Source organism: Rhinolophus ferrumequinum, chromosome 20 (assembly GCF_004115265.2).
Source record: "Rhinolophus ferrumequinum isolate MPI-CBG mRhiFer1 chromosome 20, mRhiFer1_v1.p, whole genome shotgun sequence".
NCBI lineage: Eukaryota > Metazoa > Chordata > Mammalia > Chiroptera > Rhinolophidae > Rhinolophus > Rhinolophus ferrumequinum.
Window position 1 is genome coordinate 31,926,414 of NC_046303.1, and position 25,539 is coordinate 31,951,952.

The following is a 25,539-nucleotide window of genomic DNA, read 5'->3' on the forward strand; positions in this document are numbered from 1 at the left end:
AATGTGCAACTATTTATTTGTAGAGAGCTGCCCAGGTAATTCTTATGTAACCAGCATGTTGCCTTTGGAACCCAGTGATGAGGAGAACGCTGGGGGTTAGGATATTTCACCACAAGAGACTGTGAACATTTCTGCTCCTATTTTAGCTTAGATTATTTAGGAATTGACTATTGTATTTTCCATGCAGATGAAAAATGACATATTTCGGTTATTAAATGAATCAACCATTTATTAGGCGAATCAGCCATAAAATTGGTCTTTCAGTAGACATAAAATTAGCACACTTAAATTTACATATTTTAAAAACTGAATACCCACCCACTTGTTTATTTGTTTAGGGTGCTAGGGCCTTTGATTGCTACTCCCAGGTATCACTGAAATGATCACCTGAGGTTTCGTTTGCTTGCTTGTTTTTAATAACCTGAGTTTTGAATTGTATTCTTTTTTCACTTTGGACGGTAACTTGGTATTTCTCATAATTTTATATGAGTTCAGAATTTTACTGAAAATTCAGTTTGAAAAGGAAATATACTTTTCTTCTCTGATATACTAAAATGAGGAGCCCTTTCAACATTAATTTTCCTGTTTCCCAGTAAATGTTCACTTGTCCTTACTTTCTGATTCATGAAATATTTTCCTTACCTGTATATGCTTGCTCCTACCCATTCTAGTTTTTCTTGGATTGTGTCTTATCAGTTATGCTCATTTCGTTTATCCTTAGTCTCTTTATGACTTCTCTCCAGCTTATGAACAAAATCTGTTTCCCCACGCTAAAATAACCAGTCCTCCTCCTCACCTTGCTACTCCCCAGTCTGTCGTCTCATTTTATAGCTTTGCTTCTCTCTTCCAGCTAATGTTCTTGAAAGAGTAACTGTATTTGCTGCATTTACATCTTGACCTTTCACAGTTTGGCTTCTCCTCTTACCACTTTATTAGAACTCCACTTTCTAAGAGTCACCAATAACTTCTCATTTTCCACATCTAGTGATCTTTTTTTCTAAGCTCTCACCTGCTTTGACCTTTTTGCAGTATGTGAGGATGCTGACCATACTTTCTTTCTTGACATCTCTTCCACTGACATATGTGACACTTCAGACTCAGTTGTCCAACCTCTTTGACTGCCTGTCTCTTATTTCTATGCTGAATCATCCTCTGCTTTTGCTATATAATTGTTTTTATTAACACGTTCTTTTGCCTTTGCTGTCCCTCCCACTTTTGGGGCATCCCTTCTTGCTATATTTCAGCTCTCGGTGCTAGGACAAAACTAGGAGGTAGATCCTTGGGCATTCTTAGACTGAGCTGAACCCAGAGGGAATATACCTGAGATAGACAGAGGAAGGGAGAATGAGATGGAGATCCAACATTGTAGTGAGGAAAATGGTACCCAAATATCAAGTCTGAAAGGTAAGGATGGAAAATGGGAGAGTAAGCAATAAGATTGGTGGTTTGTATGATGGGAAATAGGATACACACATCGGTCAAGAATATGATTCTATATCTTCCCCAGATCACTTTGTACATGAAAGTCTAATGTGCATTACCTGGGAGCGTGATCTCTTTAAGGAATTCCACTGGGGGCTTTGGCTGCAACAATCATTTCTCTGGGGATGAACTTCAGCTCTGCATCTGAAGGCCCGTTAGGTTCTTCTATGAACCAGATATCCAGCTGGTACCCCACATTTAACATATTCCAAATGAAATTTATCGTCTTTATCCTGAAACCAACTCCTTTTTTGGGGAGTTCCTAATGTATCACAATTCTATCATTCTGGATCAAAAATTCAAAGCCAACTTTGATTCTCTTTTTAGCCCACATCCGGCAATTTGAAAAGTATTGTCAGTATCACCTCCGTAATGTCTTGTAACTGGCCCCTCTTTTACTTCCTTTTGCTTCAACTGCTGATTTGTGGGGCTGACTGCTACTCTGCACTCCAGAGTTTTAGTTTCTCCTAACCCTAATTTTCTTCACTGCTGCCAGTGTAATGCTTCCAAATCTATGAATTTAAAAGATACTTGAAACTTATCACAACATTCCTAGCCAGAGATAATTGCTTCCTCCTTCAGTGTGTTTGTAGCATTTATGCTTTCTACCATTGTGTATTTATGTGTAATTATATGTATATGTATATATATATATAATATTACATATATATTTCTGTACATGAATTATCAATCCCTATAGATTGTGAGCTCCTTGAGGGGCAGGAACTGTGTGTCTTATTTACCTGGTTTCCCCATATATTCCTTTTATTGACATGCAGCAATTTTTGTTGAATGGAATTAAACAGCTAGCTGGGCTGGAAGGAATCTGATCCCAGTTAATAGGAGCTGATCTATGATAGTCATTTTAATTTAACATTAATTTAATTTTTTGTGCATTTGTTTTATTCTGAAAAGCTTTTTTATTAAGCTGTGCTGATGGCATAAATGGAACAGTTAACTGGAAGACCAAACAGGCCAACAATTTTATTATCAGCAGAAAAATGGCTGCTGGGAAGAAAGATGGTGAGTTTAGGTTGTAAATCTAAATCCCTTTTGGGGAGTCAATTAAATGTCTGCTTCCAATGTTCCTTTTGCTTTTTTAGTCATGTGTGGATATTTTTTTTATAAGTCAGTCTGAAAAAAATTAAATTTTGTTTTCCTAATCTTCTAAAACTTCTGATTCTCTATGTTCTTAATCTGTTATTTTCCAAGTGTTTTTCCTTTGCTGTAGTTATGCCTTTTTTTTTTAACTAAAAATAATTCTTATGTTTTTAACCTATTGTTGCCCCTTATCCAATCACTGGCTTGCCACTTGTAAAAAGTTGTCCAGTGTGATTATTATAACAGTTTATTTATAACATTGGAAAACATTAAGACGTATAGTTAACATAAATCATTTTTGAAAAGTATTTATATAACCTTCAAAAAACGGTCATAACATATTTTGGCTAATTATGGATGCTTTTTTGAATGATTTTTTGTTGCAAAACCATATTGATATGTTTTGTGATTAAATAATTAGATGGCATTGTTTTCTATTGGAAAGATAACTTACTTGACCCTTGAATGATTGATTGTTCCTTCTAATTTTTTTTTATGTATCTATAAATGTGTCCTTTAGCATTATTCTAGAACCTTTGAAATAATGCATTTCATCAGGGAGAAAAAGACTTACTTAATAACCAAAAGATTTGTTGTTTTCAAAATATCAATTATCATGAGCTTTCACTTAATACTGTATCTCTTGATGATTTGCCTTTGCGATCCCTCTTACACCTCACTCCCCACTACCACCACCACACATGCACACATACAATTTTGACTATATGTGCTCATGAATATTAGCAGAAGGGTAACTGGGTTTCTGTAACTTTGGGGCAACTGAAGTATCTATAAAAACAAGAATTTAAAAATATTTTTAAAAGAATAGTAATTTTTATAAGCTAAAATGGCCTTACTGCCAGATAAAATCTCCTTAGTACCTTGTAGGAGTGATTCGTGGCTTACCTCATTTTCTTCATACCTACCTAAAGTTGGGGTCACTCACTTTTTTCCAGCTAGCACTAAATTATTCCTCAGCTGGCATCTACTACTCCCAGATCTGTTTCACAGTAAGACAGAGTTTCCCGACATCTCTTTTACCCAGCTACTTTGAAACAAACCCACCACACCTTTGCATTTTTAAGGAATTTTCATTGCTAATATCTATAAGAAAACAGAGTTTTATAATAGTAACTTCCCATGAAAAGATCACAAAAATTTACTTTAAAAAGCCCTAGCTGTGCCTGTTCCAGGTCCTAAGCCTATCGTCTCATAGCCTTTCCCCTATATGATTTCCCCTATATTTCCCCTATATGATTTCCCTTATATTTCCCCTTTCTGATGGGATTCTCCTAGGTTTCTTTAAGGGAATCACCCCTGACTGCCCTTATCTGGCTGGTTCCTTAATGAAGCTGAAGTCTTTCAGCTTCTTTGGCAAATCTCTTCCTGTTTTCTAATCTTTCCAGTCATGGTTATCAGATGGTCCTCAATGTTGCCACCTGCGGTGTACTTCGGCTCTGTAATCTCCGGAAGACTGGGGACCTGCCCTGATTCTGGTGCCCTGCACAAGATCCCCAAAGACTCTTCCTCTGAACTTGACACCATATTGCCCTAAATTGCACGTATCCTTTCCCTTTTCTTCAGTTTCTTCTCTTTAACTTTGATCCTTAGAAGTTCTGTGTTCTTTGAGCATGTCCCTCCATTTCCTATTTGATTTGCCAAAAAGGTACTCTCTAACCAGCTGTTAAGCCCAGGCTAGTCATCTTCTGTGGTGCTGTTTTCAGCGAAATTCACTATTCTAAGACCTTTACATATAGCACTCTCTAAAGTCTCCAAGAGATACTTGTCTCTTCCTGTTTCAAACTTGATGCTCCCGTTGGACCCCAAACTTATTTTCTTCTTGGGCCCTGAGAGATAACTGTACTTCTCCAAATAGAAATGATCATCTTGAATCTACAGAGGAAACCAGTTTAAGTTACCACATTCTCTTATTTCCTCAGTTTCTCTTGAACGCATCCTTTCGCTTCTTCTCCCTTTCTGGTCTCCCTGTCCAATTTAAATTCTATCTTTATAGTACTGTATTATCAAAATACCTTATACAGAGAGTAGTAAGTTTCATCAACTGTGAGAAAAGAATTGTTTGTAGTAGATTATATTGCAGGGGCATTTTAAATGCCATCTCACAGATCTGCCAAATTTTGTTTTAAGGTGTTTTTGGCCATGAATCCCAGTCATCTCTTTTTGACAATTTCAAGAGCGCACAAAAGATTATAAGAGTACTTATATAGTAAAATAAGTTTAGCAATTGCATTTTTTAATGTAACTTTATTTTTTTTTTAAATATTCCAATTCTTAATTGTATTAGTGGGTGGTGCTTTTTCTGTAAATAGGATTTTAAGGAATTTAAATGTCTCAGACCAACACTTTTGGCATCATTTTACCTCAGCACACATTAAGTGGTTACAAAAATCATAAAGAGCACTCTAAATATGGATCCCCTTTTTATTTTCCTGGGGTAGGGTAAAGGAACTTAAAATTAACCCCTGGAGTTATTTAAGTGAAAAAGGATGAGCCTTCACATTACTCCTTTATATACTTACATAAACATCTTCAAATTTCCTTTCTTAAGACAACTTGTGTTCAAAATGGATTAGCCTTAAATTTACTGATCAACTTTAGTTGCTGTTTTCCTAAGAAACAAAGAGAAAGTCAAACTGATTGTGTCCTGATTTCCTAATTATTTTCAACTTAAATAATGAGCTTGAATTGGACATCCATGAGATTAAAGTAACATGTACTCTGAATAATTTGGTAGAATGATCTGTTACCATCTTAAAGGAGGCCCCTCCTTAGCTGATAGTCAAGGAACTGCATGGCTTCAAGGCAGAAATATCTCTCTAGATGACTTCTTTTCCTCTGTGGTTGGAAAGGAGCAGGACGTGCCCTTAGACTTAAAATGGGTATTCTTTGCCTTTGAAAGGTGGCAATGTCAGGAGGAAGGGATCACCATGTTCTAGGATTTCAAAAGACCATTTAGAAGAGATGTGAGTTTTTCCTTTTAGGCTCTGACTATGATGGCTGAAGTGTCTCCATCTAAACTGAGTTTTTTCTTTCTTGAAACAAAAGAAACTTCAGATTTGTTTCTTTCTTGAAGTTGTGATTGTCAACTGACTTCTTCCAGTTGTGCAGGGTAATTATGATAACTTGATGACATTTTAGAATGAACTTGGTTTATCTGGTCAATTTATGGTTCATCATAAAACGAGAGATAATTAAGGAAGTTATGGTGTTATACAACATAATTAGCTTACTGTAGTAGGTTGTAATAAAATGTACAGCCACCAAATGTATTACCTTAGGTTTTCGAATCAACAAAGTACATCATTACCTGGGTTCAAGTCCTGACTTGTTCTTTTAGTAGTCTTGTGGGCTTGAATCTGTCACTTAGTCTTGCTGGGTTCAATTTTGTTATCTGTAAAATGAAGGACTGAACTCTGCAGGAGAGCAAATACATGCCAACTCCAATTGGTAGTATCTGTCAGGAATGCTGGGTTGAGTAGAATGCTGAGGCCATATCCCAGTAGGAAGTAACGCTATGATCTGTCTCTTAGTAGAGAAAGATATTTAGCATGCCCAGACTGGATGACATCTAAAGCCCTTTTCAACTGCAGCAGTCTGTGAGACTAAGTTTATTGATCACCAATTAATAATGGTTTGCAACCACTTTCCAACTGACATTTAAGAAAAAAACAACAAAACAAATACATGTTTTCATTACTTGGAAAATCGAGATATTTAACTCCAGTTTAGAAAAATGGTTTCGGTAAGCGGCTTCATTTGGGGAGGTGGGGGTGGGAGGGAAATCTCATGAAGAAACCCTTCTGCTTTGGGTAGAAAAAGACCCAACTAGTGATTTCTCTTCTGCCTCATCGAAAGAAAAGTGGCCACATCTATTAGAAGAATTAAGTTTAAAAAGGCAGTTTAATGCCTTCCCTGTGATATATTCTACAGCCCAATCATGGGCTATCTGTGACTAAAATAAAAACAATAGCTGACCCCCACTAATGAATGGCCTGCAGTACTTTGATGTTGAGTAAACTGAAAGGTGAAGGGCAGACTGCTGAGAAAAGCTTTTGATTCAAAGCCAAGATTTATAAAGCTGGATTGATAAAGCACAAGGTAAATCTTAAGGAAAACAAAACAAAACAAAACAGGTTGTATCAAGCTGCATATTAGTGTCTCTCAAAATATTTTTCTCCAGCCATTATTTAATTTAATTAATTAAATTTCACTTTCACTATAGAAATAACACGTTAAAAAATAAATTAGGAAGGAAACCATAAATATGTCATCCTCTGCAAACCCTGAAATGAGTTCTCTTGATGCAGAGATAGCAAATGGGATTCATGTCTTATCCTCAATTCCGATAAATCAGTAGCAGCTTCTTGGAGTGCTGTGTAGACAGGGGCTCTGAGCCTCACAAAGAGCTTTTTCTGGTCAAAACTATAAAATACAAGACAAGTTTTATAGTTTATAAAACTATAAAATATAAGCCTTCTTTTTCCTGTCAGAACTTAACAATTTTAAATTATCAGCCATGCTCATAAAGTTAACTAAGTGTGGCCATTGTATTTCTGGTGTAACTTTTCTTTTTAAATAATATTCCAGGTCTTAACTTGAGCAAGTTAAATAGGATCTTGAGGAGTTGTGATGTCTAGTCGCTTAGGCAAAAGTCTCTTTTACAAGCCAGACCAGATAAGTGGCTAGTCAGTATTATCTTTATATCTTAAACATTTAAAATCTTCATCATTCTTATCCAAAATTTTTCTCCAGATAATGCTTACTATTAAAGCCATACTAATGAATAGTTGGGAAATATTCACTATATTATTTAAGTAATTTGCACTCATTTAAAGCACCCATGTCATACTTCCAAATGAATAGCTTACATCTTAAAACTCTCTGAATGAGAGGCAGATTAACAAAATTGAAATGCTTTTAGAAACAGCCTTTAATTTCTTATTAATAAATTACTTATTAATGATAGTGTGTTATAATATTCTTAGGCTGATTGAGCTATTGCTAAAGGTAACAGATCACTTAATAGATCTCTTTGTTTAATTTACGTAGTATATTTCCCACACATCAAATATGTAAGAAATTATTTTACACAACACATTAAATCCATTCATTTTGATTTGACAGCTCGTGTTTATGTAATATATGGATTCAATTAAGACTTTCTATGGTACACTTATTTATTTCTGAATGCATTTAATATGTGGAGTTTAATGCTGCTATCTCCTCAAGTAATGCCTGTGTTCTGATTATAATAATACTAGGTTGGTGCAAAAGTAATTGCGGTTTAAAAGCTTAATAATTGCAAAAACCGCCATTACTTTTGCACCAACCTAATAGTAAGATCACCTATCCAGAAGTATACTATGTCAACTAAGAACCAAGGCAGTATGCCACAAAAGGGTCTTTGGGTAGCCAACATAGATGCTGCAAATGCAGGCTCCTTTTTCACATCTAGCAAAGTGTGTGTTAGAACAATACAGGTTTGTTCCTACTTGAACACGCAATCCAACCTCGTTTGGTAGTCTGGTTTCTAAACCTGCTGCAGATTAATAGTGGCAAATTAGAAGGGCCAGAGAAATTGAGATGGGAAACATACCGATGGCACTAGAAATGACAGCTGACAGCTTATCCTCAGATGAGAAAACAGCAAATCTATGAAACACACAGACTTAAAAAGCATTAGCAAACCGGGACCTGCTAGTGCTAGTGTGATCAGTAAATGACAAGGCAACCAAACCGTTCATAAGGGCGTCACTGCGTGATAGAACAGAGTGCAATAATTGAGGTGCCAAATGATGATCTTGTGCCATCATGAAAAAGGATTGAACGCTGAGTGCTTTAGAGAACCCAGCTCTCTGAAATGCTTCCTTCCTGGGCTCCTCGTAAACTGCAATTTTACCATTGTCTCTTAAACCATAAAAATTAGAAAATGATGTAAACGGACCTTTTTAAGTGATTAATTTGTTGATAAAGCATTTATGAGAGATACACACATAATAGATACCTAATGAACATTACTTTATGACTTCTCAAAGATTTCAGGGGAAAAACGGCTTTCAGATTTAAATTACCTGGGATTTGCTGGATCTTACACTAAATAGTTTATAGTCATGTACTTGTGGTGATACAGAAAAAGGGCCGGTAACTGTTCTCCAGACTTTTATGTAGAAAAGGGACTTTCTACGTTCCTATATGCCCTTAAAAAGAATCATTGTGATAATTGTGAAGTTATATGCTATAGATTCATTAGCAATGCACTACCATAGCCTTTCACAGTTTAATGTTTACTAAATACATCCAAATTTGCCTTTGTTTGTAAGTAATTGTAAATAAGCACACCTTGATATATTTATTACGATGTTGCTCCCGTAGGGAGAAAACGTCAAAGAGAAAACGTCAAATGGACGATTAATAAAAGCAGACATGCTGCTTGTTGCGTAGTATGAGGTCCTACGTTATTGCTACCACCATCACTGTCTGTTACTTGGTTCTTTGCTCTCTGCTGTAACATAATATGCATTGTTATCATGGTCTATAATTTCAATGTCTTATGAAGAAAACGCAGAGAACAGGTTTGTGAAAAGATTTTGCTAGCATGGTAACGAGGGACATTGGAACTACATTTGGGAGGGTGAAATAATTATTCCAGCCACTTTTCCGTATATCCTTTTGCTCTTCTGAACTCAGATATGTAATTTTTCTTTACATATTTTGTTTTTGTACATAAAACAAGGCAAAAAAAAACTGTTATTTATGGCTACCTGATTTCAGATCTTAATCCTTGGAAATCTAGCTACCCTTGCTGTTTGAAGATGATGTTTTTGACCCCCTGTGAGTTGGACTTTTGGTTTAATTGTTTTTTCCCATTAATGGTGATGGATTTGCACAGATTTAGCCACACAGTGGTTTCCAGTTTCATTTGTATCCAGTGGCATGTGTTTGCAGAAGTAATGGATTTGCTGCTGGAGACGACTGCAAAGCCGTGTGATGCACAGCGAGGCCAGAACCTGTGACCTCAGCTTGATTAGTATGGCACTGGACACATGTATATTTCAGAGATTATTAGATTTTAGCAGTGCGGATTCTAAAAATGTTTAAATTTGATTTTCAAGACTTGCTTTTAAGGAAAACAATATGCTTCAAGTTTTCTGTTTGTAAGTACTACCTAGATATATGAGAGTGCAACATGTGTTAACTGCTGGTAATGGCCTCTGTGGGTGTTGGTGCAGACCCTATCAGCATTGTTTATATAGCTCATGTTTAGAACAAGGGCCTATAACTTTGAATTTTCTGTGTCACTTGTTGTTTTCAGAAGGAAGTGAGGTGTAACTACTGCCCAAGTAGCCTCTGTTAAAGAGCTGTTTGTTTTGCAAGTTAACAAACGGGAAAGGTAAAGGGTTCTTCTCTAGAATGTCGTGTGGGTGCCCATAATTTAAATGGATGCTGCAGAAAGGAAGTATGATTTTTCACAAACAAAACATAGGGGCTTAGTCATTTTCCATTTCTGGATGATGAGTGTGTCATACATCTGTATCATGTTTTTCTCCAAGTAAATGACATACTATATACACTTAAAATGAAGCAGGCTTTACTGTGGAGTTGCCAAGGTAACTGACCAGCAGGTATGCAGTTCAGCATATTGCAGAAAGGCACTGGAGTACACATGAATAAAGAAATGTGCGTGTCATCTTAAAACCCAGGAGGGCCATGGTAGATTGTGGTTTGGCTCTGTCGACCGCAGACATGCTTTTTATGAAAGCAGAAACAGATAGATGTTCGATACGAGTCCTTGAAGTGAGGCGATCGGCAGTGGCAGGCACCCTTCTATGGTTCCACTTCAGGCCCTGCCCTGGGCGATACAGAAAATAGAATCATTTCAGTATCGTTTAATACGAACAGCCTTCCTTTTTGCTTTGTAAGCTAGCTTTTACCACCTATAGCAGCAAACACTAAGGGAGACTGTTAGTAGTTTATAATGTAAACGGAGGATGGTAACCCATCCCCCGCTCACACACCTATGAAAATTAATTCAAGTTACAAAACTGAAATTTAAATTGCGTATGATATATTTAGTCCACAAACATGAGACTTGTGTTTACCTGTACAGTGCTTTGTATTAGAATGCATTCATCCCTTCACTAGGCATTGATAAAATTATTCAAATATGCCACATACCTTTTGGATGCGTAAAAAATAGTGAAAGTAAATAAAATTTGGTGCTGGACTTCAAGGTGTTTTTAATCTCTAGGAAGAATTAACTAGATAAAACTCCAAAGAGATTCTTGAAGAGTATTCAAAATGTTCCTGTGCTTTGGATGTAGAATTATTCATCTAGAATGTAAATTCCTTTGCATATAGAATGAAATAAATGCTCAGCAGTTCACAACTCTCCACAATTTGACTCTCCCCCCCACCCCCCAGTTTTTCTTCCCCTACCTTAAATATGCCCCAGGATCTAGCATTACTGGCTTAATTCCCTTCCTTGAAAGGGCCCCACAGTATCCCATGTTGTATCATGTACATGTTCACCGCTAAAATGCCAGAATTCCCTATCTCTGAGTTTTAGAATCTTGTTAGTACTTTAAGAGCCATTTTAAATTCTACCCCTTACATAAACCTTTTCCAGATCTTTCCAGCCTCTGTTGTTCCTCACTGCCTTTCCAGGTATTGCCAGAGCAGTTTCTATCTCTGGGATCATATCTAGTTAGGTGGGTATTGGTCTCCCAAATCAGATGGTGAACTTAATGGAAGTCAAGGACTTGGTCTCCTCCATCTCCACATTCTCCGCAGCACCTTGCATTCAGAGGATGTTGTGGAATCCAGCTGGTGAAAACTCTCCAATTTTCATCCTCACGATTTTTCTATGATTCATACATGTATTTTGTGGAATGGGACCATTTCCACCAGTGAGTAAATTGTTCTTGGGTAGTAATTGGGCACTCTAAGTGCCCTGGGATGACTACTTATGAAAACTTGTAGGAAACAAATCAGGAAAGAACGCGTCTCCCTACATACCTAGTTTAAATCTAACTTGCAGCATCCTTCCCTCTGTTGCATAGCCTTTGAAGTTGTGTTTTTTTAGTAGTAAAACTATGGATACATGAAGCTACAAGCCAAATATTTTCGTTTAGTTTTCCATTTTTGGCAGCCATCCACTGAACTGCAGGAACAAGTTTTCACAGATAAAGAAACATTTTGTGAAAGTTCCGATTTTTATGCTAAAAAATGTACTGTCATGAATCTTGCTACTCAGGGCTTTTAGTTAGTTGTGAGCCTGGAGTGAGCAGCCTTGGGTTCTTAAGGTTAATTACCACATTTACAAATCCATCAGTGACTAAGAGAAAGAGCTGGCCTGATAGGGTTTATCTGTTTAAAAATTGCCGCCACTAGCCAGTCAGGAAGATAGAAAATGAAGAAGAGATTGTAGAGGTGACAAGGGTAATGGCAGTAATGTGTTGGTAGAGATGATATCACAGGAAAAACAATAGGTGGAAACTAATCAAACCAATTTGGCCATTTTAATGTACTCACATCATATATCTTAAGTAACCAGTAAATCATGAAATCTGCCCTATTTCACTTAAAGCAATTATTGGTACTGAATTTTATTATGTAATTGTTATCGCTTAGTTAGGGTATAGCATGATAGACTATACTGCGTGAATTATTAAATGTCAAGATCAGGTTAAAATGGAATAAATCATTTCTAGGAGAGATATGAGCAATAATACTCATAGAAAAAGTATCCAATGCATTTTTATAAGTATGTATGAAAATTGCTTTACATACGGTGATGGTATTATATCCTCTGATGTACTTTGTCTAGCAAACAGTTAATACAGCATATATTTTGATCATTTAAAAATTACTCTTTATACTTTGCTTTGAAAGTAGGGGAAACAATAAACTAGCAATTAGGTAGTTGGTCAGTTCTCATGATGTATTTCATTGTAATAATTTCAATAAAAAGAAATTATCAAAAAGGTAATATGTATGTCTTCGTTGTTTAATAACAATTTAAAATATTAAATGTGCCTAATTTTGTTTACAGAGTATTTGAAAAGTCTCTAAACACACCAAGTTGAAAGAGTTGTTTTGTGTTTTGTCCTAAAAACACTTCCCTTTAAAACAAACTTCTTAACAAAATCTTCTCGCATCTTGCTTCAGTTTTCCCCAAAATTTCTACATAGTGAAATCCTTCTTTACAGTGTAAGCGAATTACCGAAAGCATATTTCATGATTTGTGTATCTCTTATCTTTCCTCTTTGTTTCCAGTGTACACTATTTTCTCGAAGGTGCACTCTGATCGAGATGTATACCCATCTGCTGGTGTTCTCTTTGTTCATGTTTTGGAAAGAGAGTCTTTTAAGGGGGAGTTTCCACCTTACCCCAAACCTGGTATGTTCTTGGTGGTAAAAAAAGGGGGTCATTTACTAATTTTTTTTTCAATGTGCATAATCTAGATGATATACAATAAAATATTGTTAACATTTGAAATGGTCTGGATGTGTGATAAATTGGTTGTTGTAGGATAGTTCCCATTTTAAGGCTAGAAATTTAGTATATGTGCTGCCGAAGCAAGCACGAAACTAGAAATTTAATTACAGAAGGCAATGATTCATTTTTTTAATTTTAAAGAAAGAATATTTTTGGTTTCCTAGTCTTGAGTTTTGTGCTTCTGACAAATGATCTACCTATATTTGCATAGAAATAATTACAGCTGTACAATTATGATTTTTTTATATTAAGACTTAGAGTCTTAACATAGTTCATTGATTTTTTGAAAAATATGCAAATGTTGTAGAAGAGAATGAAATATGGTATTAAGATAGAGTCCTTGAAAAAGCTTTTATAATGTGAGATAATTTTATGTAACTTCATAATAATACAGTGAAGATTAATTTTTCCTTCAAAGTAATACCAATTATGAAGTCTTATTTAATTCACTATTGGTTTAAATATGTTATGTTGGATTGTCACAAATGCCATCAAATTAATGAAGATACAGAAAGACTAGCAAGGGAAAATAAATTACTGTAACTGTTAAGTAACAAAAATAAATTCTCTGAAAATTACAGCATTAGAATTAATGTAAATATTATTTTTGTAGATTATGTGATGAGTAGCATACCTGAAACCACGCATAAGATATAGTTAACCATGGTCTTACCAGCATTCAAGAAGAAAAGGTAGTCTTTTCATCAATTACTTCAATTATTTTTAAAAATGTTCCTTTATGGGGCATTCTGTGTTTGCAAAACAAGATACCGCAGCTAAACCTTATGAGCCTCGGATCCAATATTTGAGAAGAAAACATGTAGTTAAGAGTATAGTTTCTGGAGCCAGCCAAAATTGAATTCTCTTTTCACCACTTAATATGACCATGGTGAAGTAACTTAACATGGAAAATGACATATTCCAGCAATAAAATTAGGGCTAATAATAGTATTACTTTTATAAGTATGGTTGAAAATCAGATGAAATAATATCTGGCACAACAACAGGGCTGAGCTCGTGCTAGTAAATGCTGCTGTTGTTACTGTTAACCATGAATAAGTGTTATTATTACAGTTCTTTCAGGTTTGTGACATCTTTTTCAACTCATCCTCCATTGTTTTAAAATTACATTGTTTTTATTTTGATAATACTTTGATTATTTTGAGATATCCCTTAAGATTAGTTTGATAGTTTCCAGAGTTTCATGACAGGAAGACTTCTCAGGAGAATAAACATATCAACATGATTAGGCGATTTTTCTGACAGTTGTTTCATTGGCAGATCTTCCCCACTCCTAGGTGACCAAAACAGAAAAGAAGAAGAAAATTTCTCCAAAAGTTGTATGAATCTGCTTTCTTTATTGCATCATATTTCTAGACAAACTAAACAACCGAAAGGATTTTTTTCTCTACATGCAGCCCTAATCTGAATTCAAAGTAATACCAATTATGTGTGTGGGGGAGGTGTTTATTTACTTTGCTACAAATGTAACAAAAAATTTTTAGGTAGAAATATTTAGATTGAAACTACCAAAGCAACATGTGTAAAAATAACTGACTTATATCTTATTCTGTGTTTCTTATCTAGGTGAGATTAGTAATGATCCAATAACATTTAACACAAATTTAATGGGTTATCCAGACCGACCTGGATGGCTTCGATATATCCAAAGGACACCATACAGTGATGGAGTCCTGTATGGGTCTCCGACAGCTGAAAATGTGGGAAAACCAACAATCATTGAGGTAATTTACTTAGAATGAGCAAAATTTTATTTTTGTGTTTTTGTAATTGGAGTTTCAAATGTTGAAATTAAAATGATATGGCAACAGTTTTCGGTATTTTATGCATGGAAACACACTAGAAAACATTTGGGAATGTACCATTCCTTTGTGTTCATCTACAGTTTTTAATTTCAGCTTTTAAATAAAAAAGGGCAGTCTAAATCAGTGAAAAAAATAAAAGACAGTTAAAGAAATAGAGTACTATAATATGAATTCTGTTTAAGGAAAAAAATACAAACTTATTTGCTCCATATTTTAATTTCAAATTTCATGTTTACTGATGTAGTCATTAAACAGACATTTTATGAGCCCTACCGTGTGCTCATCACTATGATAGGTGGTGGTGATTGGAAGATAAATTAAGTGGTGAGTCCTGCCATGCCTTATAGTTCAGAGGCTAAAGCACTGGAATGGAAGCCCATACTTAGTCAGTACTGATATAACTGTTTTAATAAGAAGGTGTTGTTTGATGCAGAGTTGTAAGAAGGTAACTAGAAATTCATTCCACAAAATAGATGGAAGGCTATCTTAGGCAGAAGAAACAACACATCAAAATCTTGGAGGCATTAACAAAATCACATGCATCTAAATAAGGAACAATGGTATGTCTGAAAAGATGGTACCATAGATCATTGGGGGAAAAGATGTCTGTTTATTAAATGGTACTCAGACACTTGGTTAGCCATATGGCAAATACGAAATTAGATTCTTACTTCACAGGAAATGTAAAACTCAAGTCTAGATTGAGGACTTAAATGTAAAAAGCAAAATTTTAAGCTATTATATGAAAATGTAGAAGAATACCTTTCTGAGTTTGTTGGTAGGGAAGGGTTTCTTAAATAATACCTAAGTATTTTTATTTAAGAGAAAAGATTGATAAATTTTTATTATATTAAACTTGTGAACTTCTGTTCATCAAAAGACACCATAAAAAAAAAAGACAACTCACAAACTGGAAGATTTTTTAAATATATATATCTCAGATTAATGGGGAGTATCTAAAATATCAAAAAGGACTCTACTACAATTCAATAAGAAAAAGACATAAATAGACATTTCACTAAAGAGGAGATATAAATGCCAATTAAGAAGCTTATTCTCACGAGGAATATTCAAATTAAGACCACCATGAGAATTTTGCCCACAGTAAAATTCATTGTGAGTGGATGTGGGAATTGGCGTAACCACTTTGGAGAACAATACTATTTCACATAACTGAGTATCACTGTACGCTATAATCCAGCGGTCCCACTCTAGGTACATACTCAACAGAAACACTTGCAAATGTCCACTTGGAGGTGTGTATAATCCTGCTCATTGAGCAATGTTTGTATGGCAAATCCCTGGAAACTTGCAAAGTCATGGTAACCCAAAAGTCCATCGGCAAGAGTGCATACAAAGTCCATCAGCAAAAGACTAACTAAATAAATTGTGGAGTAGTCACACAGTGAATGTTTTTAACAACAATGAAGTTAAGCTTGCCCAGCCACATGGACAAATGTTTTAAACATAATGTTGAAGAAAAAAAAAGTCCCAGAAGACTGTATACAGTTTACCATTTTTATAAAGCTTAAAAACAAGCAAATTAAACAATATATTTTAAGCATACATTCATTGATAGTAAAACCATATTTAAAATGAATGGGATGATAAATACAAAATTCAAAACGGCTATTTCTGGTTGAAGAGAAGCAAGGGGCTAGGACAGAGAAATACATGTGTTGAGCGAGAGTTCAGAGGGGTTCGAGTTCAGAGGGGTTCCTTATGTTCTTAATACCTTATAACTAAGACATAATGTTACAAATATGTATCAAATAATCTAAAACTATAATTAAAATTTAACACATCTTTCATGTAAGACAAGTAGTAAATAACTCATTTCTACATTCATATATAGTAACATTTACAGTATTTTAAAGTATCCTATTAATAGTCAAAAGAGTTTTGCATATCTTAAACTAATTATATAAATCCACTAATTTATTCAACAGATATTTATTAAGCATCTAAAATAGATCAGCCACCGTCCTAGAAATAGGGGATCAAACATGCACACACGCTCATACCTCTGTGCTATGAAGGGCTTCACATCATCATAATAAGTAAAATTTGACGATATATAATATTTAAATATCTCATTAGAAGTGATAAAAGGACTGCATTCTTTTATAGCTGTTAAAGTTAACCATTAAATATAAATTCAGATAATAAAATTCTTCCTCCTGATTTATGAAATGTTCTTCACTCCCTTCAGTAGCTTGTGATTGAAGGAAAAAAAACTTATTAGAACTTATGAAATTTACAATAATGAAATTTGTGATTATTATGGGAAGGCTAGTCATAAAAGTATTGCCGCTCATTTGAAAATGTCTAGCTTTCTTTCTGAGCATTAGCTTTAAGATATAACAATAGAGAATTGATACTTTTTTCCATTGAGAATAAGATTAAGTTTATTGCAGGGTAAACTTTTAAAATCATGAAGATTCCCAAATTAATCCATTTTTTGTTATTTTTTCATTTGCTTATTTGTGAACAATAGTTCCTAGCTTATTTTAATGATTAGTCTTAATTTCAGTGTTCAGTGTGAATCTAGTTAATTATGTGTCCCAACAAATAGCAGGCAAGGAAGTCATGAAATCTTACCGAAATTTGACAAATTGTGGAGAGAGAAGTTCTTTTAACATGGTGGAATAATAGGCTTTTCAGAATATGTACTTTTTAACATTGTTAAAGATTTGGAATTATTTATTTCAAAATGTTCATTTTTACTGTTTTTGCAAGTAATATTTCTGATGAGTGTAATTTATTTCATTTAAAGCTTATAGGTGATGCTATAAAAATTTTTGATAATCGTTTTTAAATGAGCAAGATATTTCTTTTAGTCTGAGTCAGTTTTTTGTCCCACTCTTTTGTCTCAGTGTCAACTACAGCTGCAGTCACTGCCAGAAGGCTAGTGCTGGGATGCTAAGACTTTACACAATCATTTGTTTTATTTGAGGTACTGCAGACCTGCCTGAATGATTTCATATCTGTTATAAAGTTAATTATTCCTTGATTTTTGAAGTAGTATCCTGTTGTTGGCCTTTGCTTTGTTTGTTGTTTGCAGTGGCTGTTTCTGAATTGACTTTGATGTAAGTTCATTGGCTCTGCAAATGTTTACTAATATTTGAGTCTACAAAGGGATTGACTTGTGTTTTTGAGCATGTGCCATAAATTTTATAGACCATAATCCTTACTGCTTTACTCCCATCATAAGTGAGATATGATTTCCAAAGTGCTATTCATGACATTTTTTGACTGGTTAGTGTGCCGTTTAGTACTGAATGCAAACAGCACAGAAATGTGCTTGTTTTAAAGGGTACTTTCCAGTATAATCCTTAAGCTCCATTTAAAAATACAAAATATGGATTTTTTTTTTGAAATCTTAGAATGGCACTGGTAAGTAATTCATAGTGGTTAATCCATTTTCTAATGGTGCACCTGCGTTGCGATTAGCACTTAACAGTCTTCTGTAAAAGGGTCTTTTTTTATTTTAGCTTTTTGTTTTAGCATGTTAAATAGACCTAATTATTTATTTTCCAATAGTATTGCTAAAAGCTCTGAGTTCTTGTTGCCCAGAGAAGGAATATTTTGTAAGTATATAAACAAATATCGAAAATGGAAAGAACGACTGTTTTCATTTTGTCCTTAATGAATTTCATTTTCCAAATAACACTGCACTTCTTTAATAATATGATTTTCTTTTTCTAATAGATAACTGCCTACAATAGGCGTACCTTTGAGACTGCAAGGCATAATTTGATAATTAATATAATGTCAGCAGAAGGTAGGTATGAAAAAATATGTTGCTGATTGTTTCCTTATTTACAAGAAGTACTTCATTATGTCTTATGTAAAATATAGTTAAGGATTTTGAAGTACTGGATACCTAATATAACTAATGAAATAGTAAAATGTAGAAAAGAAAACTAAGCAGTATCTAATTTGTTACAAAATATCATGATGTGTTATGGTGCTGAAAAGCTCAGGGTAGGGAACCAAACAGGCCACTTTTTTCTCCAGGCCTTCGTTTCATCATCTGTAAAATGGGACTAAAAATAGCATATCCCTCATAAGTCTGGGATACGGATTCTATGAGGCAGGCTTGAAATGTGTGTAAGTAACATGGAGCTGAGGACAGAGTGTACGATCAGCTAGTGTCATTATTTTACTTTAAAACTTACAGGTTGTAGTCCAATTGTATATGAAGATAAAGAGTTGTTGAATGACAGAAATAAACTAATTTGGGTCACAGTCTCCTTCCTAAATAGCATACCACGTATCAGTAATTACTGGAGTCCATCAGCAATTTAGAGTTGCATATGCTCAAATTATAAGTGATTCCCAAGGATTTGGAAGTTTAGGGACACAGGCAATATTCCAAGAATTACGCTATCAAATATTTTGGCATTTGATTGGGAAAAATACATGCCATTAAAAACTTTGTAGTTAAAATGTGTTAAGTCATGGGATACTCCTCTCTACCAGATATCATTTATGAGAGTAGCAGGAGAAGAATGAACATAGTATTCCCTCCCCCCCAAAAAAGCAGTAAACAACTGTGTATATTAGAAAGGGGAAGTCTTCAATATATTAGTGTAATTAAAAACAAATGAGCACACATAAAACATTTGATCAGAACCTGCTGATTTGGAATTCATGATAATTCAATAAAGGCTGAGTTAAAAATTGCCTTTACACTACGCAAAAGAAAGCAATTTCTGTAGACCTGATAATGCAATCCATAATTGCGGAGATTGCTTGAAGATTTTGAACACCTTTACATGAGTTTTTCCCCAGGTGTTTTAGCGATATCAACTGCATACAACAAATGTGCTAATTTAAAATTGAAAATGACCTTCATATATGAAAAGCAAGTGCAAGTGCCAGCTCTGTGGGCCTCGATGGAAGACTCCCTGTCTATTTCTCCAATTCCCAAGGGCTTTTGATACGTAGTCATGTTTGAATCAAGGAGACTTTTGTTCTCGACTCCAATCGTAATTATATGCTTACATCCTGTCTATGCAGTCCCTAAAGAATTGGAATACTCTTAATGAGCAGAATAATTGCAAAGTTCCCTTTCTCCTAGGGAATTCACCAGTATAGATATGTAGTAGTTACACTGCAGTGGGCTTAGACCGCTAACCTCACCATTATGCTCTCAGAAGGACTCAAAACCCTTTGTCGGGATGGAAGTCCCTACACACTGAAACATAGCCTGGTCTGCAGTTTGACCCTCCTGCTTCTCAAGTCTGGTCTCAGTCCTGTGGATACAGAGTCCACAGCTATCTTGATAGCTGTTATTAATATGTGGGGACCCATGTTCAAGCAGATACTAGTAGAACATTGCTACACAACTGTAGGATTGAAAGTTGGTTTTAGGGGCTATTTATCTAAATCGGGGCTGTGAAAATGTGTTGATGAGGGAGGAAGAGGAGATGTGTTTTGGAAGACTCCACTTTTACTTCAGACAGAGCTGTTCACTGCCTTTTTCAGAGGGTTCAGTGGCCCCCGACTATGAAAACCGGTGACCCAAATGACATGCATTTATCCTTTTGGGTCTAGATGGAATGTATATCGGCATCTTTGACCAAGATCTACATACATGCCATTTCTCCCAGATAAGGCTGGGAAAAGAAATAACAGGAGTTGAATATCAGGATAATCACGCTCAGTCTGACTCCTTGCCCAGCTGTCTCCTGCTTTGAGAGGCCTAATGGGAAATTAGTCCAGTAGACACACACAGCCTGGAGCTCAAGGAGAGTACACAGAATGATTCTCTAAATTGGGTGTAGTGCCTCAGAGGCCTGCCACCAATCTGTTGGCCTGCTGTTCCCTTGGCCTCTGTGATGTCCAAATATAGCAGGCATGGGATTTCCCCAAAGTTAGAAAGCTCCTGTGACTCATCTCTGGGAGTCCTGGCGGCCACGCCTGGCTGGTTAGACAGCAGGCAGCTGCACAGCCCAGAACCTCTGAGGGGTGTGGCAGTAGCCAGTCTCACAAAGTAGCCACGAAGTTGAGTCCCATGGATTAGGAAAAGCCAAATAACAGTTCTCCAAAAAGTAGCATTGATAATAAGAAACAAGTTGTACATGCTTCTGTAGAAAAGTGGGAGTAAAAACAAAATGAAACTTAATAGAGGATAGACTTCTAGCATACTCAAAAACTGTCTTTGGCATTATTTATAAACATTATTTATTGCCAAGAAACGGTTCTTCATGATATATTTCTACAGGACTGTTTCTTGGTATAGGGGAAAATATAGTATGATTAAGCTACTGTTTATCTGTAGGAAACAGGAAATGTATCTGTATAAAGCAGGAAACTTGTCTACATAAAAGAGAATAAATATATCATATTTTAGAAGATTGCAGATGGCCTATGCATCAAACAAATATAACAGAACCATAAAAAGAACAAATGACAGTGTAAGAGATGAGTAAAGAACCTTCTGTGATTAGGGCCTTGAAAAACTCAAATCTTGAGGCAGGGAAACCACGCTCTAGAAAACTCTTGAAAACTGTAAAGCTGGACTTCCCTGACTTCACCTCTGGCATCAAATATCCTTTAATATTAAAGAGCCTTTATACAGGCGGACAGTTTTTAATCTTTTATACTGTATTTTACTGTACCTTTTCTATGTGTAGATACACAAATACTTACCATTATTTTATAATCGCCTACTCAGTCCAGTAACCTGCTGTACAGGCTTGTAGCCCAGGAGCACGAGGCTCCACCATGTAGCCCAGGTGCGTAGCAGGCTAGACCACCCGTGTGTGTCAGTGGGCTCTGTGAGGGTCGCACAATGACAAAATTGCTTAATGACACATTTCTCAGAACATATCACTGTTGTTCAGTAACGCATGACTGTACCGCAAATTAAAATATATGATGTTTTAAATCACATAACAACAGCCCACAAGCAAGCACGGACGATTTTGTAATGTCTTCTCTGTTTCGAAAGGATGTGGCTCAAATGGGGTGGGGTTCAAATGGGAATAGATCTACGTAGAGTTTTCATGATTAAATGAGATGATGCATTTGAAACAGATCCGTTAGTTTTAAAACTCCACAAATACAGTATGTTATTCCTGCCATGTAGTGTTCTGGAAGTGCTCGTTTTGCCTGGGTGGTGCAGGGGTAGGAGGCCAGCCGGTCACTGGCACATTGGGGGCCGATTTGGCTTTTCTTTTTTTTCTATTTTGGACAAATCCCATAATTATAAATTGACCTGCTGTGCCCTTGGATTTGATTATATTGTAGGCAAAATTCTGTGTCAAATGTATGTTATGTTTTTAGCTACATCCTCTGTTACACAGAAAGCCTTCAAGTCAATATTAATATTCTTTCCCAAGGCTGGGATTATGACAGAAATCACCAAATCTAGAATTGTTCTTTTGTTTCCCTTTCAAAAGACTACTTCATTAAATATGTGCATCCCCTTTTTCACGAAAATTAGACTTCCCATTACCATATCAAGCAGAATTCTTCATTAAAAATATGAATGTAGAAGAAATGTTGGCCAGCGAAGTTCTCGGAGACTTTCTTGGGGCCGTGAAAAATGTGTGGCAGCCAGAGCGTCTGAACGCCATAAACATCACGTCAGCCCTGGACAGGGGCGGCAGGGTTCCACTGCCCATTAATGACATGAAGGAGGGGTAAGCAGACCTTTATCGCATTGCCTTAAATATGGATTTTTAAATATGGTGATCCTATCAAACTTACTATAGATGGAAGATGGCCGATTGCATTTTTCTTTTTAATCAGAAATGGGTATTGTAAAGATATGAAAGACTAGCAATTTTCAGTATTGACAAGGAGGTTACATTAATGGTTTTTTATATCTGATGTTCCTGGTCCTGTGAAATCTAATTGCAGATCAGGATCAGCAATCGTAAATTACAGCACTAAGTCTTTTGTACCTTCCATAGAGAAGCTGATTATTTAGGTCCTGGAATTTCAAAGGAAATTGATGCTCCAGTTCTCAGCTGCAGAAGGACATGCAGACTGCTGTAACTTTATTCTAGGAAACTATTTCTTTGCCTTTAACATTCTTTCCACCATGTGTTGGTGACTGATGGCTGGAGTGGATTTGAAACCGATTCCTAAAGCCTGGCCTTGTCACTCACAAGCTGGGTAACACTGAGCAAAATGCTGCACTTCTCTGTGCCTCAACTTACTCTTTTGCTCCAACGAGGATTTTACTCTCCCTCAGGGTTGTTATAATGATTAACCGAGACAATGCATTTGAAAGGATTTGTCTATTCTCAAGCTTACAAACACGAAGTGTGACTAATGCCCTTGTAGAGCTTAAGAAACACTCCTTATGCCTGGGTAAATTCAAAGGGTCAAATGTCAGTGTCAAACTACACTTTGCTCTTCAATTTCTAATCTGTAGGTTGAAGCAGATTTTTTTTTTCCACCCAATCCTATAAACGTATGAGATACGGAATGAATCACGTTTTGTGCAGCATGTCCCTTCTCAACTCCTCCTTTATCTATATTCCTGATTGCATCTTTGTATAGATGATATATGGAATTAACTAAAGCACCTGGATTAATAATAATTAAATTTAAGGCAATAAGGGAAAAGACAGACATAGAAATGGAAAAGACATAGACATAGCTAGGCAAAAGGGGGCGAAGGAATAAGCAGTGGGCTGTAAAGTCTAACTTACGAATTTCAGAATTAAATTGTGCTTTGTGTGTTACAGGAATGTTCTGAAGTCAGTAAAGCAGACATAGAATTGCTCTGGGTAAAATAGTTGCTTTATCTCTTGTCTATTTGTTGGTTGGCTTTCTATGTGAAAACATACTTCTAAGGCTTAAATTTTGACTTGAGTTACACCATGGTTCTCTGAGTAATTACGGAAGAACCATGGGAAGAGACGAATAGAGGTATCTTCCCTGAAAACATTCCACGAATATGGAGTCTTTTCAACACTTTGTTAAAGTAGTGTGTTCCATAATGATTGTTAAAACCATGAGCAAAGATGTTGGAGGGAGCAATGTGAAAACCAAGTGTTGGTAGAGTTTTCCCTAGCTGTGTTTTCTTCTGGGCCCACCCTGTCTCTCCTCAGTAGTGCAGGCCCCACCCACAGAGGCACTTTTAGACACAACTCAACTAAATTGAACTAAATAACTCTCTAAACCAAACTCTGACCTTAAGACAGTGCATCCTGTGTCCAGCTTGAGAATTGCCAATAGAGCTTTATTAAAAATATGGATAGGTTCCTGGCCTCTGATTCCCCCTGAGTCTGAATCTTTGCGTCTAGGGCTGGGCCTGAGCATGTGACTCTAAATTAAGAACAGAATTTTTGTCCTTCAAGTACTTGTTAGAGAATTCAGTCATTCGCTGACTGACCCCCAACACCTGCTAGAGGGCGGCATGTGCTATCAGATATTTGAGAGAGTCAGTCTTGTGGCATTTATTTGGACCCTGTTGTCTCAGATCCCTTCCCAACTTGAAATGCTTTCCATGAGTTTTAATTTAATGTTAAGCCATAACCTTTACAAAGTATTCATCTGATAAGTCTTTCAAAATAGCATTTCTATAAATTGAACCCAGTGCCAACTCTATTACTCCAATTTCCCTATACGAGCACCAATAAAATAAGATCCTCCTTGAGTACAATTCCAGAAGGAAAATTTGTCCCGGAGAATGACTTTTTTGCGTATTTTCTTTAGTTGTTATATAATGTCATGGTAACAAAAATATTTTTTTCAACCCTATTGCCTTAAATTTAGAAATAAATCCAATGCTTAACTCATCTCTTGTGCCTTCCTTGTCTTTTAATGGTGTATATCATAATTCATAATTCACTTAATAAACTTGTTGCTTCTGTACCTTTTTTTTTTGAAAACAACACGGGCTACAAATCCCTTTTAAAACTGAAATATTGAAATGATCAAGTGGTAGGATCAGAGATAGCAAAAAGCATTGCATGCCTTTCTTTTCTAAAATTTTACTTAAATACGAGTATATATCATAACATTTCAGAAGTATTAATTAAGCACCTAACAAATGTATTCTGCTTTATTCTTGGTATAAGTCTCTGATTTAATTAAAAAAAAAATCTCCATGAAATTATTCCTTATTCCTCATGGCAGCCGCAATCAATTCTGCAGATTCTTCCATCTTTGCTACATGTAGTCAAATAAACAGCACGGACTAAGGGCAGCTCTCATGTAGACCCTCAGAGTAAACCCACTGCCCTTCCACAGCCCAAAGCACCATTAAATGTCACTGATCAAGGACCTACTCAGGATCCCACTTCCTCATCCTTCTTGATGTGTATTTTTTCCATCTCTGCAGAACTCACTGACAGCTTTCAAACTGCTCCTAAATCTAACAAAAAACCAATTATAAAGTTTTATTTCAAAGTGAGTAAACTCCTGCAAAGGAAGGCTGAGCCTCCTGGAAAGATTCCCTTTCACTTGCCAGACCCATAACCCCAGGGCAACTGTGCTCTCTGTGAGTCTGGTCTTGGTGCTGCTTTTGCTCCTGAGAGGGATCCAGAGGCTAAGGACTCACGGATGCATTTAGCCTGGGATAAAGCCGGTGGACAGAGGAGCAGGTTCATATTTCATTGAAGGCATGGCGTAGCTGCCAACC

At 35.9% G+C, this 25,539-nt stretch overlaps 1 protein-coding gene across 13 annotated transcripts in view; it reads left to right on the forward strand.

The window, feature by feature from the left end:
• SGCE (sarcoglycan epsilon) overlaps positions 1 to 25,539 on the forward strand; it is a 63,935-nt gene that overhangs the window by 13,543 nt on the left and 24,853 nt on the right. For 9 of the 13 annotated variants that reach the window (XM_033088811.1, XM_033088808.1, XM_033088799.1 and 6 more), the window contains exons 2-6: positions 2,398 to 2,505; positions 12,880 to 13,002; positions 14,689 to 14,846; positions 18,639 to 18,711; positions 22,384 to 22,582. In XM_033088811.1, the coding sequence (XP_032944702.1) occupies positions 2,398 to 2,505; positions 12,880 to 13,002; positions 14,689 to 14,846; positions 18,639 to 18,711; positions 22,384 to 22,582 (661 nt within the window). The remainder of the gene's footprint in view (positions 1 to 2,397; positions 2,506 to 12,879; positions 13,003 to 14,688; positions 14,847 to 18,638; positions 18,712 to 22,383; positions 22,583 to 25,539) is intronic. The other 4 variants (XM_033088805.1, XM_033088809.1, XM_033088802.1 and 1 more) reach the window with 1 other exon arrangement.